At 45.0% G+C, this 14,473-nt stretch overlaps 1 protein-coding gene across 5 annotated transcripts in view; it reads right to left on the reverse strand.

The window, feature by feature from the left end:
• The window catches only part of KCNJ1 (potassium voltage-gated channel subfamily J member 1), a 33,742-nt gene continuing 29,283 nt past the window's right edge, over positions 10,015-14,473 (reverse strand). For all 5 annotated transcript variants that reach the window (XM_003130077.5, XM_021063127.1, XM_021063129.1 and 2 more), the window contains one exon: positions 10,015-12,391. In XM_003130077.5, coding sequence (XP_003130125.2) covers positions 11,252-12,370 — 1,119 coding nt within the window. In that variant the 5' untranslated portion in view covers positions 12,371-12,391 and the 3' untranslated portion in view covers positions 10,015-11,251. The remainder of the gene's footprint in view (positions 12,392-14,473) is intronic.

Raw genomic sequence — 14,473 nt, forward strand, 5'->3', positions numbered from 1 at the left:
CAGTGTGTGCCATAGATGGATGGCCACTGGCTTAGCACATTCTCCTCTCATATCTTTGCGGAGCTGGCTCCTTCCCACTGGTCCTTTCTCAACGTTGGCCGCTGGGAGAGCCCTTCTGTTCCTACTCTGCCTAAAGCAGCTCCCTCCCACCCTGTCATTCTCTATCCTGACTCTTTTCAATGTCCTTTAAGTGGCCTGTATCATTTTGCAAAATTTTCTTTAAGGCTTACAGGTATTGTTAATTTTTCCATCTCCTTTTTTAGAAAGTAAGTCCCTAAAAATGAGGGACTTGACTTTGCACACTGCCCTTAGCAGTCTCAGAACTGCAAGCCCTCAAAACACACTTGATGAATGATTGAATGAATTAATTAATTAATATGAATGGATTTGTGGTTGCTTCTTTTTTTTTTTTTTTTTTTTTTTGCCTTTTGTCTTTTTAGGGCCGCACCAACAGCATGTGGAGGTTCCCAGGCTAGGGGTCAAGACGGAGCTATAGCTGCCAGCCTACGCCAGAGCCACAGCAATGCCAGATCTGAACCACATCTATGACCTACACCACAGCTCACGGCAACACCAGATCCTTAACCCACTGAGCAAGGCCAGCGATCCAACCCACTTCATGGTTCTCAGCTGGCTTCGTTTCCACTGCACTATGATGGGAACTCTTGTGGATACTTCTGAGACTCTTTTCGTGTGTTTATACACATATGTGTATACATCTACAAATCCACACAATTGTATGTTTTTAAAATATTTCAAATTTAAATGTCTTAAATTTGGTTAATTTTTATAAAATTTAATTGTGTATGTTTTGGTTCACACTTCTTTCATTGGACATTTTTGAGAACATTGTCTAAAATCATTAGGTTTGGAGATCCCATCATGGCTCAGTGGAAATGAAGCTGACTAGCGTCCATGAAGACGCAATTTCAATCCCTGGCCTTGATCAGTGGGTTAAGGATCTGGAGTTGCCGTGAGTTGTGGTGTAAGTCGCAGACGTGGCTCAGATCTGGTGTTGCTGTGGCTCCAAATGTTATAGGTACAGCCCTAAAAAGATAAAAATAAAAATTAAAAAATGTATAATATTTAGCTATATAACCAGCTCTGCTCTCAGTAGCAGCCTATGCACCTGGACAGAGTATTTCTTTTTTTTCTTGCTTTTTGCCTTTTTCTTTATTTTTTCCTTGCTTTTTGCTGCATTTGGAAGTTCCCAGGCTAGGAGTCTATTATTGGAACTGCAGCTTTTGGCCTACGCCACAGCCATAGCAGTGTGGGATCCGAGCCTCATCTGCAAACTATACCACAGCTCACGGCAACACCAGATCCTTTAACCCACTGAGCAAGGCAAGGGATTGAACCCACATCCTCACAGATGCTAGTCAGGGTCATTACCCCTGAGCCACAACAGGAATTCCCTGGTCCAGTATCCTAAACTCTCTGAGTTGCAGCCTTCTTATTTATAAGATGGGGATAATAATATTATTTTCACTTTATTATAGAGAAAATGGAAAGCTCCTGGATTCTAGGAGACTCTTGATACATGGTGACAAGTTTCTCTTCTGCCATGACAACCTCTCTAGCTAGAGCTGTAAACCTCTATATTTGTATATCATTTCTTTTTCCAAAGTCTTTCATCGTTGTTTTATCAGCCCAGAAATTATTAGATGACCCAGATGTTTTATGTCTCTCTGTTAAATATTTTAAACAACATAATGGCTATTAAAGAGCTTTCCGGCTCTGCCCAAGCCCTCTCTCCACTCCTGAACTGTTGGAGGCTGCCTTTTCAATCAGGTCACTTTCACTTTTGTGATCTGGAAGTGGATGGCGCCACCTGCTGGCCAGATGAACTAGCAGAACCTGCCGGTTCCACTGCTTGTGTAGGTAGGCTCTCTCCAGGTAGGTCAGTAATACCACCTGTCCCTGCTCCCCTGGTCACCTGGTGGAGTGTCTGAAGTACGGGCTGGGTCAGCCACCAATGCTTTCTGAGGTCCATTAAGGCACTCTGGACAAGCCTTCTCTTTCTGGAGCCCTTGGTCTCTCCACTTATAGGATGACAGGGTCAGGTCAGGGTTCTCATAGGACTCTTTTTATCATTAAGCATCTAGGATGCGGTACATCTGCAGTGGAAGCAGAAGCAGTGATAGGAGGAAGGTGAGCTATTTTGTCTCAGGTTAGGTTCAAGGCTGGGAACAGAAAGCCAGGGGAAATGGTGAGGCTCAGACCGGGGGACTATGGCACAGTGCTAGACCAAGGACATGGCCAGGTGAGAATCAGCACCTCAGCTTCAGCATCATTCAAACTACCACCTACTGTGAACCTATATCAGGCCCTGTGCTGGGTGCTTAAATACGATTTTATTGCATATTATTTCATACTGTTGTCCTTGCAGTGACCCTTGAAGACAGGTACTATTGGTATTTACAACTTTTTTTTTTTTTTTTTTTTTTTTTTTTTTTTGTGGCTGCACCCATGGCATATGGAAGTTCCAGGGCCAGGGACCCAATCCAAGCCACAGTTGTGATCTACACCATAGCAGCTGCAACACTGGATCCTTAATCTACTGCACTGGGTCAGGGATCAAACCCAAACCTCCGCAGTGATCCCAGCCGCTATAATTGGATTCTTAACCCACTGCAACATAAGCGGTCACAACTTTTTTTTTTTTTTTTGGATGATTTTTATTTTTTTTCCATTAAGCAGATTTTTTTAAAAAAAGTAGTTCAGAGAGGTTAAGAACTAGTTTTAGACAGCACAGCCAATGGGCAAAGCTGCGTTTGACGAAGTGTGTCTGTCTTCAAAGCCCCTGAACTTTGCACTGGACATCTCACCTTTAATGCTCCTCTTTCTCACTTCCATCTTGCCTTTCATGCTGTCAGCAGGGCGTAGCCTTCAGGGGCAGGCGGTCCCAGGCTCAGGTTGTGCAGCCACCACCCGCCATGTGGGGAAGTGAGAGAGCCGTCAGGATATCTGTGGTCGCTCATGGCCACATTGAGAGCAGCTAAAGCCACCTGTGTGGGTGGTCCAAACAGCACACTCATCAGTGAATTGCTGGCTTTGCACATCATCAGGCCAGAGGAAGTCACCTCTGTAATGTGGACCAGCCTCTCCCTTCTCTCCAGGCCCCTTGGCTGTCCTCTGTGTCCCCAAGGAACCCGTTCAGAGATGGGTTTCTCCGATCCCCAGACTCTCTCTCTCTCTCTCTCTCTCTCCCATCCTGGGATGCTCATCCTGGGATGCAGTCCCCTAAACGTGCCTGCTACCTTCCTGGTGAGTTTTCCTTCAGGAAGGGTAATGCCCAGGCCTGAGGTTTGGGGGTAGCCCCAGGGAAGAGCCCTGAACTGACTATAAAGCAGAAGGCCAGGGCCCTCCACCCTGCTGTGTAGCTAGTGACCTGGGCAAGTCATGTGATCTCTAAACACGGTTCCCTTCCTGGAAAATGGGAAAGCTACCACTCTCCTTCCCACCTCCCAAAAGCTAGTTTCCGCCTCTAATTTCTTCTCCACCCATCCTGAGCAACCAACACCAGAGATGGACTCCTAAAACACTCATTTTATCATGTGGTTGCCCCTTCAAGGACTCCAGGGGTTGACTGACAGCCAGGATGCAAACTCGGGTCAGCACCAAGCCTCCAGCTCCTCTGACCACAGAGTGATGCTTCCCTCCCAAGAGGATGCTGTGGCCATGAAAACAGTGCATTACCTCCCAGGAGCCCTTGAAGATGCACATCTTGTTCTGTTTGTCTGAGACGTGTGCCTACCTGGTGCCCAACTCTCTACCCCATTCTTTCCCTATTTTCATTCTTACCCACCCAATGAGCCCAGGTGGGCGGCCCCCTATTCCAAGAAGCCTTCCCCTACTCTCTGCATGCTTCAATTGTAGCATCTTATTTATGTAATTCATTTAACTCAATTTTAATATCTGCTCACAAAATTTGCATATAATGGTGGGTTTCATGACCTCCATCCCCCAAGGGGTTCCTGGACCCTCATCAAAAGACGATGACCCAGGCATTCCTGCTGTGGCACAGTGGGTTAAGAATCAGACTGCAGTGGCTCAGGTCACTGTGGAGGTACAGGTTAGATCCCTGGCCCAGCTCAGTGTTTAAAGGATCTGACATTGCTGCAGCTGTGGCATAGGTTGCAGCTGTGGCTCGGATTCAATCTCTGGCCCGGGGAACTTCCGTATGCTGCAGGTACGGCCATTAGAAAAAATAATACTAAAATGAAAGATGACCCAGAAGCTCTGGGAATGAAACCCCCTCTGCCTACAGAGACCCCAGGCCAGGTACCAGAGTGCGGATGTTTCTCTTGAGGACACCTGTCCTGACTTTCTCACCAGCCAAAATTCCAGGAAGGTTTGATCCTTGAAGAGCTGCTAGTCCAGGCAAATAAGCTCCCACCAGGACCCCTGGTCCTGAGAGCCCAGCTCATTGCTCAGCTCTGTAGGCAGGTGCTCTGCAAAGGGAGAGGAAGACAAAACAGGCACAGCCAGGATCTCTCAGGCTCAAGAGAGCAGGGCAGGGGCCTCTGGAGCAAGATTCCAGTAACGACTGAAAAGCCAGTGAAGGCAAGTGGGGCAGGGAGCACCCCATCCCCCCAAAATGTCGGTAGTATCTATCAACAGTGATTCCCTACATGGCCAAGTGCAGGATATATTGTTAAGTGAACAGCGTTTCCAGAATGCTACCTTTTGTATAAGAATGGGAAATATAAATTATGTGTGTTTTTTAATATAAGCTTATATTGCTTATATTTTAAAAAGCCCAGCAGCATGATAAAACTAATAAGAATGGTTACCTTGAAGTTCCCATCGTGGCACAGCAGAAACAATCCAACTACGAACCATGAGGTTGTGGGTTCAATCCCTGGCCTCACTCAATGGGTGAAGGATCTGACGTTGTGGTGCGCTGTGGTGTAGGTTGCAGACGTGGCTCAGATCTGATGTTGCTGTGGCTGTGGCTGTCGTTCTGATTCGACCCCGGGCCTGGGAACCTCCATATGCCATGGGTGCGGCCCTAAAAAAAAAAAAAAAGAATGGTTACCTGTCTATAATAGGAAGGGAAAAGAGGCCGCCATGTTAATAGAAATGGCTTTTCTAAATCCTGTTCCGTGATTTTTGGAACCAATTGCATGATGTTTTTGGAAATAGTTGCATGATAAAACACACTACTATATATAAAATTGATAGGCAACAAAAACCTACTGCATAGCACAGAGTAATGGACTCACTACTGTGTAGTAACCCATAGGGGAAAAGAATCCGAAAAAGAATGGATATATGTATGTGTATAACCGATTCACTTTGCCGTAAACCTGAAAGTGACACAATTTTGTAAGTCAACTATCCTCCAATACAATTAATTTTTTTATCTTCTTCCTTTTTTAGGGCTGCACCCCAGGCTAGGGGTCGAATTAGAGCTACAGCTGCTGGCCCATACCACAGCCACAGCAACGTGGGATCCGAGCCATGTCTGTAACCTACACCACAGCTCAAGACAACGACAGATCCCTGATCCTCTGAGCAAGGCCAGGGATCAAACCCTAATCCTCATGGATACTAGTTGGATTTGTTTCCACTGCGCCACAACGGGAACTCCTACAATTTACTTTTTTTAAAAAGGAAAGAGTTAATCAATAAAGTCAAATAATAAATAAGTCCCAATCATTGGAAATGAGCTGAAACAAAGGTTCCTAATGCTATGCCGAGGTGGTGCATGATCACACAGGGAAAAGAACTCCTTCAAGGGACTCTACAGCATATTGTTGATGGTGGGTCCCCAGTAGGATATACTGCACAGAATTTTTTTAATCCCAAATACTTATAAGCCCGTAATCAATATTGTTACCAGTATTGTCAATACGATTTTTTGGAAACTATTACAAGCATGTTGCAAAAGGCAAAAACATTACTTTCCCCAGAATCAGCCTTCCTCCAATTTGGTGCTGGTCCACCAGGATCCTTTATCACAGCAACGGGAACATCGTTGCTTCCTCATTCTTGCCTCCCTGGGGCCTGATTCACAGGAGGCCCTCAGTGAACATCTGCTGGGTTGAAGCAAAGTCCAAAGCACCAGGATTCTCCTTGAATCCCCCAAACTCATTACCTGTGGAACATTCTGGAGGCCTCTGATCTTTGGCACAGCCCCACCCAGTTTTCTGTTTCCTTGGCCCAGGAAGCATCCGGCAGCCAGGGGTCCACTCTGGGAGCTAGAGTTCTCCCCTTCAGCCCCTCCACTTCAAACCCACATGCCTACCCCCATTGTGCCACGTCAGTCAACATTTGCTTTTTACAAAGGAATTTTTCATCATATCTTCCCCAACCCTATTTCAAAGCTTCTTTTTACAAAGAAGGAAACTGAGACTCAGTGAAGTTAAATCATTTGTCAAGAACCTTCTGCTGGTGAATGATGGAGTTCGGTCAAAAATTCTCTGGACAGATATGGGTTGAAATCCACAATTAACCCTGTTGTTCTGAGCAAATTCATTCATTCATTCATTCATTCATTCATTCATTTACTGATTCAAATGTGAGGCACAGAATCAATGCGAGGAAACAGAGGTGAATACAGAATAGAAATACTGTTCTCCTGGGGTAGCCAAAGCTCCGTTTCCCCATCTGTCAAAACGGGAAATTTGGAGATCACATTGTGGCGCAGCAGAAACATCCGACTAGGAACCATGAGGTTGTAGCTTCAATCCCTGGTCTCGCTCAGTGGGTTAAGGATCTGACATTGCTGTGAGCTGTGGTGTAGGTTGCAGACTTGGCTCGGATCCCTCGTTACTGTGAGCTATGGTATAGGCCAGGAGCTGTAGCTCCAATTCGACCCCCAGCCTGGGAACCTCCACCTGCAGTGAGTGCGGACCTAATAAGAAAAAAAAAAAAAAGGAAATTTAATCAGTCTCTACTACAAATGAAGGATCACTCAGAGCCTGAAATTAAACAACTCATTACATAGATATAGAATGAGTTTATATTTTATATATATATATTTTACATATATATATAGAGAGAGAGAGAAAGAGAGGGGGAGAGAGAGTATAGATGTGCAGGGTCTATGTAGACATTGGAAGTATAACTCTTCCTAAAACATGCAAGTCCAGAAGTGTTCAAGAAGACTGACCCAGGGCTCTGCCAAGCAATGAGAGGTCTCTCCCAAAGTGTAAGACAGGACAAGGACGATCCACCAGATCCACGTAAATGCCTCGTAGCCTTGACAAGTCCATTCAGAAGGTGTTCTATACTAAAGGATGCAGACTTGCATGATTTTTTTTTTTCATGTTTGGCTGCCCCGAGGCATATGGAGTTCCCAGGCCAGGGATCGGATCCGAGCCACAGTCTCAACCTAAGCAACTGTACCACAGCAGGAACTGCCAGACTTGAGTGATTTTAAACCCTTGGGTTTTTGAGACAGACAGCTGTGGATTTGCGTCCCAGCCCTGCCATTGACTAGCGGAACAAGTTCCTTCCCTGAGCTGCCTCCAGTGAAAAATAGGTATTATAATAATGAGTACCTCAGAGGATCATTGGGGACATTAAATTAGGTAGGGTATCCAAAATGCTTTCAACAAAACCTCAGACACAGTAAGAACTCAGTAAGGAGCCTGAGTAATAAGTTGCATTTCTATAGCACCAGAGAAACTTGGGGTTTCTCACTCACACTCAGGACTTCTCCCACACCCAGGGGCGGTGGTGGATGCAGGGGATGGCGATCCAGAAGGGCCCACACCAGTCCCTGGCCCCCCAGCCTGGCGCAAGCCTCCCTCTCTGCGGGACTCAGCTCCAGAGAGTACAGCTGGGTGCATCTGGCTGGGGAGATTAAATTATTTTTGAATTCCTAACTGAATGTTCTTTTAATGGAAACTTAATGACAGGCATTGAAATAGATTTCCTCCGTACCCCCTCCCCCCCGCGGCGCCCCCCCCCACGCGGCTCTGTGCGCGCTGTTCCCGATAACCTTTATTCCCTACCCCTGGACTTTTATCTCCCCAGTGACAAACAGCCCTTGCTGGACAGAAAGAGGAAATTCCAGTCATTGTTCTCAGACTTCTGGCTTCCAAAATAAAATGCTCTATCTCCCCTGTCAAGCTTTGATTGACATACACTTCCTGTCAAGGGGAGGACCACGGCCCGGGGGCGGGGCCAAGGCCTCATTTGCATGCTGGGAACCGCAGGTTTTCTTTTGTTCTGGACAAGGAAAGAGCCCTCTGGTGCTCTTCACACCGTCACCCATCTGAGGACCCATCTCCCTTTTATGCAAAATCTCCAAGAAAGACACTTCCTCAGCTGTCCCCACAGTCCACCAGGGGAGTTCTTTGCTGTCTGTGGAAACAGACAGACACACGCAAAGCATCTCACTTCTTAGATTTGGCAACTTAGAGAGGATCTTTTCCTTCCACCCCATCTCTCTCTCTCTCTCTCTCTCAATAAATTCTTAAACTGTCTTCCCCATTCTTAACTCTAAATACTGGAGCTTGAGCCAACTTAAGACCTGGAAAATTAAACCATGTTCAGACTCTCCAAGTCCAAACCCCAGAACAACAGAGCTAAATGTGACAATTGAAGGGGAATCAGTACCAAGGGAGATTTCAATATGGTGATGCATCATGGGATGCAGTTTTTCTTGAAAGGGATAAGAAATGTTGAATTGCTTTTAAAATGTAACTAGGGAGTTCCCGTCGTGGCTCAGTTAACGAATCCGACTAAGAACCACGAGGTTGCGGGTTCGATCCCTGCCCTTGCTCAGTGGGTAAAGGATCCGGCATTGCCGTGAGCTGTGCTGTAGGTCGCAGACGCAGCTCGGATCCTGTGCTGCTGTGGCTCTGGTGTAGGCTGGCAGCTACAGCTCCGATTGGAGCCCTAGCCTGGGAACCTCCATGTGTCACGGAAGTGGCCCAAGAAATGGCAAAAAGACCCCCCCCCAAAAAAATGTAACTAGAATAGTAAGACTTACCTGTAGCAACAGCATCTGGATGGAGTCGGGTCCTACTGGCAACACTGTTAACCACATTGAAATAAAAAGCCTGCCTTTATCACTGGCATTAAATTAGGAGCAAGTTGGCCTTCTGGAACCTTCTGTTTCTCATTTATTTTATTTACTCACTGAGTTTCTATTCCTGTGGCAAATCTCCTCTTTTCAAATGTCCAGGGTTCCTATGCTGCTTTGGAGGTTCCAAGCCACGGCTTAGGACTCTCAGATGGTACCTGCAGGGCCTTGTTTCCTTAGAGCTTTGTTGGATGTAAGTGTGTTAAAGGTTGCTAGAGTTTCACTGGGAATTTGCATGAAAAAGTAGACTCCACGTGGCAGAATGCCTTGATCCCAATGAAGGAATATTTGGAACCAGAAGGTCTTCCATCAAATAATTCAGAAAGGCATGCTTTTCACCAAGATTCCAGTTGTTCAGCTCTCTTCACAATCGAAAGGAACAGATTGCCTGTGATCATTTCACTTCCAGCAATCCCCAGGCATTCTGTTGAGAAGCAGAACAGACCAGAAGACATGTGTTCTGACCCTCTAGTTTATTAAGGAAATACGGAGTCCTAAACCCTCATGACAGTGGGACAGCAAAGAACTCAAGCTCATTCCCTAATTTCCTTTAGCACTGTCAGCAGGTTAAATAGTGATGCCAACACACCTGCAGACACAGAGTCATCTCCTGTGTGGGCCAGTTTGCCACTGACAGCGCAACTCTGAAACCATTAGACTCCTCACCTCTGTTTGTTGGAAGGACCAGGGTGTGTGTATGGATCTGTACAAACTCAACACCAGGCCTGGGAAAACAAAGCCATCAGTACCTACAAGCAAGTGCCAAGACTCACACCATGGTGTTTTGGTGATGAGGCTGCAAAGGAAGGGGCATGTCTGCAGCCAAGGTCATGTCCTCCTGGGGACGCTGGAGTCAACACAACACCTGCCACCACTCCCACCTCTCCCAGGACTGAGTCCACCCTCAGCAAGCCCATTGTCACCAGCTAGTCTGTCACAGTGAATGGGCAATGACTGACACTGCAGGGAAGTACATGCACAGTTTCAGAGCTTTAATGTATTAATCAACAGGCTGGAACATCCTGATTCCTAAGCAGCATTGAGTACCGCCCTCTCCAAATACATTCAAAATAGTAATAAAATAGGTGGGAAACCTTAGTTATATGGGTCTCTGAGGAAGATGTGGTGTTGGGATCGGAGGAAGGGAGAGCCAGCAGCTTCCTCACTGGGGGATCCCCTTCCCTTTCACTCTTCTCCATACCCTCAGCCTGAATACAGCAGATGCACTTTCTCAGGTGCACTGGCAGTATGTTCTCTTCTAAACTGACTTGACACCTGCAAACTCCTTGTTGCCTTTTTGGAAGATCAGAAAAAAACTCTTTTAACAGATTTGTAGCTCCTTCTCCCATCCTTCTCCCATCTACCACAAATTGGAAGAGCTCTTACCCCCATTTTCAAATCAAACATTCTGTCTTGCAGGAAGGTGCTCATTGAGATTCTAGACTGGTAGTTTAGCTTCTGTCTAAATGTACCGTGCGAGCTCACTTGGGCCAAAACCCAGCTTAGCTGCAGGGTCTGGATAAGCCGTAGAACAGGCTGGACTCAGCACTCCGCTCCATTTTGCATAGGCAGCGATGTGGAGTCTGTGAACTGAGCCTTTCCTTGCTTCCCTGGAAACACAGCATGACCCAGACTAAGGTGAAAGCTCCAACAACCAGAGTTAGAGAAGGTCAGAGCCTCACAAATGTCCATTATGTAGCAGTCTTTTCTGTCTTTGATTGGTTCATCTCCTCCAACTTAGGACACAATGTTTCCTCCAATAAAAGCCAATGCTGAAAGAAGAGCGGCTTCTTTCTTATCAATAGAATCAAAATAAGAATATGGCTTTTCCCAGATCCCACCTAAAGCTCACAACTTCTTCAGGGAGACACTTAAAAAGACCTCATTTGCCCCATCCAAGAGTCTTTGGACGGTTTTATTTGTTCCCATTAACACTGCCTGACTTCAAATAGTCCTATTCAAGATGTTCTGTGAGTTCCTATGACTTCCATTTCCAGTTTCCTATCAACCCAGTACACGCTCTCATGCAGTTGCTTTGCAGAGCTATGTCTTGTAGCATCAGGGTTAAGGGGTCCAGGGGCACCATGCCAGGAGACCTTAGGGGCTCTTGTTCTACTTTCATGCCCCCCAAATCGCTGATTGTTTCATAATGCTTCTAGTCACTAGGAATCTTCATGATTTTGCTTTACTCCTGTTGAAAAGCCACTGTTACATTTTGGTATCATCTGTTTCGTTGATTTCTGACAAAATGAAGTTGGGGTTGTCATAGCCTCTCTTCATTCTGGCTCGAGCATCTTTCTCATTATAAAGGCACATGGCACAGTGAGGTGTCTCCACTTCCACCGTCTTGCTAAAGTTATGGAAATCCACTCGATATTTGCCTTCCTTGGTCTTGGACACAATGGGAGCGAAACGGTAGCCCCAGAGCACCTCTTCTGGGACATAGGATGTCCGGACTTGGCAGGTAGCACTGGTTGATTCCACCGTGCCATCTAAAAACACCACTAATTCAAAGTCCTGTTGGGGAAGGGTTTCTGCTGCCATGTGGAAGAAGGGGCTGGTGTGATCAATAATGTGGTAAATTGTCAATGGAGAGATGAAGAACAGGTTTTCATTCCCCGCATCAACCACAAAGTTGATATTGATCTGGTCCAAAATAATGGTCTCTCCTTCGGGGGTGATGGTGGTCTTCAGAAGCTTTCCATATATGTGACTGCCAATTAGGAGGCTCTTCCGAAGATTAGCCACTCGGATCAGGAGACAAAGCTTCCCACCCCGCTTACTGATCACTGCATTCTTGCTGAAAGTGATGGTCTTGGCACGTTTTTTAGGTCTGGAGATCTTGGCTAAAATGGCACCACACATGAAAGAATTGATGATGACTCCAAGGATAGACTGGAAGATAAGCAGAAAAATGGCAGTGCCGCATTGTTCCGTCACACACCTAAATCCATAGCCGATGGTCACCTGCGTTTCCAGAGAAAACAGAAAGGCTGAGGTCAAGCCATTAATGTGTTCCACACAGGGCGTGTGGTTGGCGGGAGGATGGAACTCCGGGAGATCTTTGTGAATGTAAGCGACGGCATACCACAAAAGACCAAAGAAGAACCAGCTCCCCAAGAAGGCTGTGATGAAGATGGTCATTTTGTATCTCCATTTGAGGTCCAGCACGGTTGTCCAGATGTCCACAAAGAATATCAACCTTGACTGTGCCTCCACGTTGCCAAACTCAATGTTGCACCTTCCATCTTTGGAGACCAGCCTCGCTCTTCGCCGAGAATGCCCCCAAATTCGAGTGATAAACCATTTCCGAACTCGTTTGAACATTCTTTCGGTCAACACCCGGATCTGAAAACACACCAGAGGAGAACAAAACAGAACAAATTATGTGTATAGCACTAGTGAACTAAGTGACTTACATAAAGAGCTTGCTATCTATGTAAATGCCATTTAATACAATCTGGGTGACTGACCAGATGGGCAAGCTGATACTTTATTCTGGGTACCACAATGCTATTTTGGATAGGGAGTTTCTAATTCAAAACCCATATTGCTTAGAGATAAAGAGGTAAAATAATTACAGAGTGATAGAGTTCTAAGGAATGTGTGAGAGAGCATATATTGAAGTGTTTCTTGACCTTGGTCACATCCGACCTTAAAAATGTTCATGACGACCAATTATGACCTGTGCCATGATTTCTTTGATAGCAGTCTTTAAGTCAACTCTCCTTTTTTCTTTAATAAATTTAGCCTGAAGCTAAGCAAAAGTGTCTGTGAAAGCAGAAGCTTAATGCACTATTTACATTTTTGTTAATATATAGGAATAAATAACTATGAGAAAAAGGATCATCATTATGCTACCTAAATCTTCTTGTGTATTGGTACTGATAACGCACATAGTAAGAGAAATTATAATCCTGATAGCTAACAGGCATGTGAAAAGATGCTCAACATTGCTAATTATTACAGAAATGCAAATCAAAATTACATTGAGGTACCACCTCACACCAGTCAGAATGGCCATCATCAAAAAAGTCTACAGGAGTTCCTGCTGTGGCGCAATGGGATCAGCAGCATCTCTGGAGGGCTGGAAGCGAGTTCAGACTCCAGCTCAGCACACAATGGGTTAAGGATCCTGTGTTGCAGCAGCCGCAGCTGGGATCTATTCCCTGCCCCAGGAACTCCATATGCCATGGACGGTTAAAAAAAAAAAGTTCCAAAATAATAAATGCTGGAGAGGGCAGATAGAAATAAGAACACTCCTGCACTGCTGGTGGGAACGTAAATTGGTGCAACCACTACTGAAAACCATATGGAGGTTCCTTAAAAAACTAAAAGTAGAGCTACTAGGTGATCCAGCAATCCCACTCCTGGGCATATATTCATAGAAAACCATAATTTAAAAAATACATGCACCCCAATGTTCACTGCAGCACTATTTACAGTAGCCAAGACATGGAAGTAACCTAAATGTCCATTGACAGAGGAATGGATAAAAGAAGGTGTAGTACATATATACAATGGAGTATTATTCAGCCATAAAAAAGAATGAAATAATGCCATTTGCAGCAACATGGATGGACCTAGAGATTAGCATAATAAGTTAAGTCAGAAGACAAAGACAAATGTTATATAATATCACTTACATGTGGAATCTAAAGATACAAATGAACTTATTTACAAAAAAGAAATAGACTCACAGATGTAGAAAACAAACTTAAGGTTACCAAAGGGGAAAAGGGAGGGAGGATAAATTAGGTTTATGAGATTAACCTATACACACTACTATATATAAAACAGGTAAACAAGGACCTACTGTATAACACAGAGAACTATATTCAGTATCTTGTAATAACCTATAAGGAAAAAGAATCTGAAAAAGAATATATATTTATATATATAACTAAATATATATGTATATATAAATCTCCTTGCTGTACAGTTGAAACTAACACATTATAAATTAAGTATACTTTAATTTAAAAATAAAATAAATCACCATTATTCCCTTTCCAAAAACAGAGAGCGCAATTATAACCCAATTCAGTTCTTTCATGTGTCAAATGAAGGAATTGAGAACATTTAATGACATACCCAAAGTCAGGTACCTAACCAGTGGTAGGCTGACAACTAAGTCATAAGGTTCCCTGCTTCCAGGTCAGAAGAACCACTATCTCTCTTGCATCTCAGTTATTACATTTTATATTCTTTTTTTTTTTTTTTCTTATCTTTTTGTCTTTTCTGGGGCCGCACCTGTGGCATATAGAGGTTCCCAGGCTAGGGGTCGAATGGGAGCTGTAGCTGCCGGCCTCCGCCACAGCCATAGCAACACGGGATCCACGTGGCGTCTGCGACCTACACCACAGCTCATGGGGACGCCAGATCCTTAACCCACTGAGCAAGGCCAGGGATCAAACCTGCAACCTCATG

This window comes from Sus scrofa, chromosome 9 (assembly GCF_000003025.6).
Source record: "Sus scrofa isolate TJ Tabasco breed Duroc chromosome 9, Sscrofa11.1, whole genome shotgun sequence".
NCBI lineage: Eukaryota > Metazoa > Chordata > Mammalia > Artiodactyla > Suidae > Sus > Sus scrofa.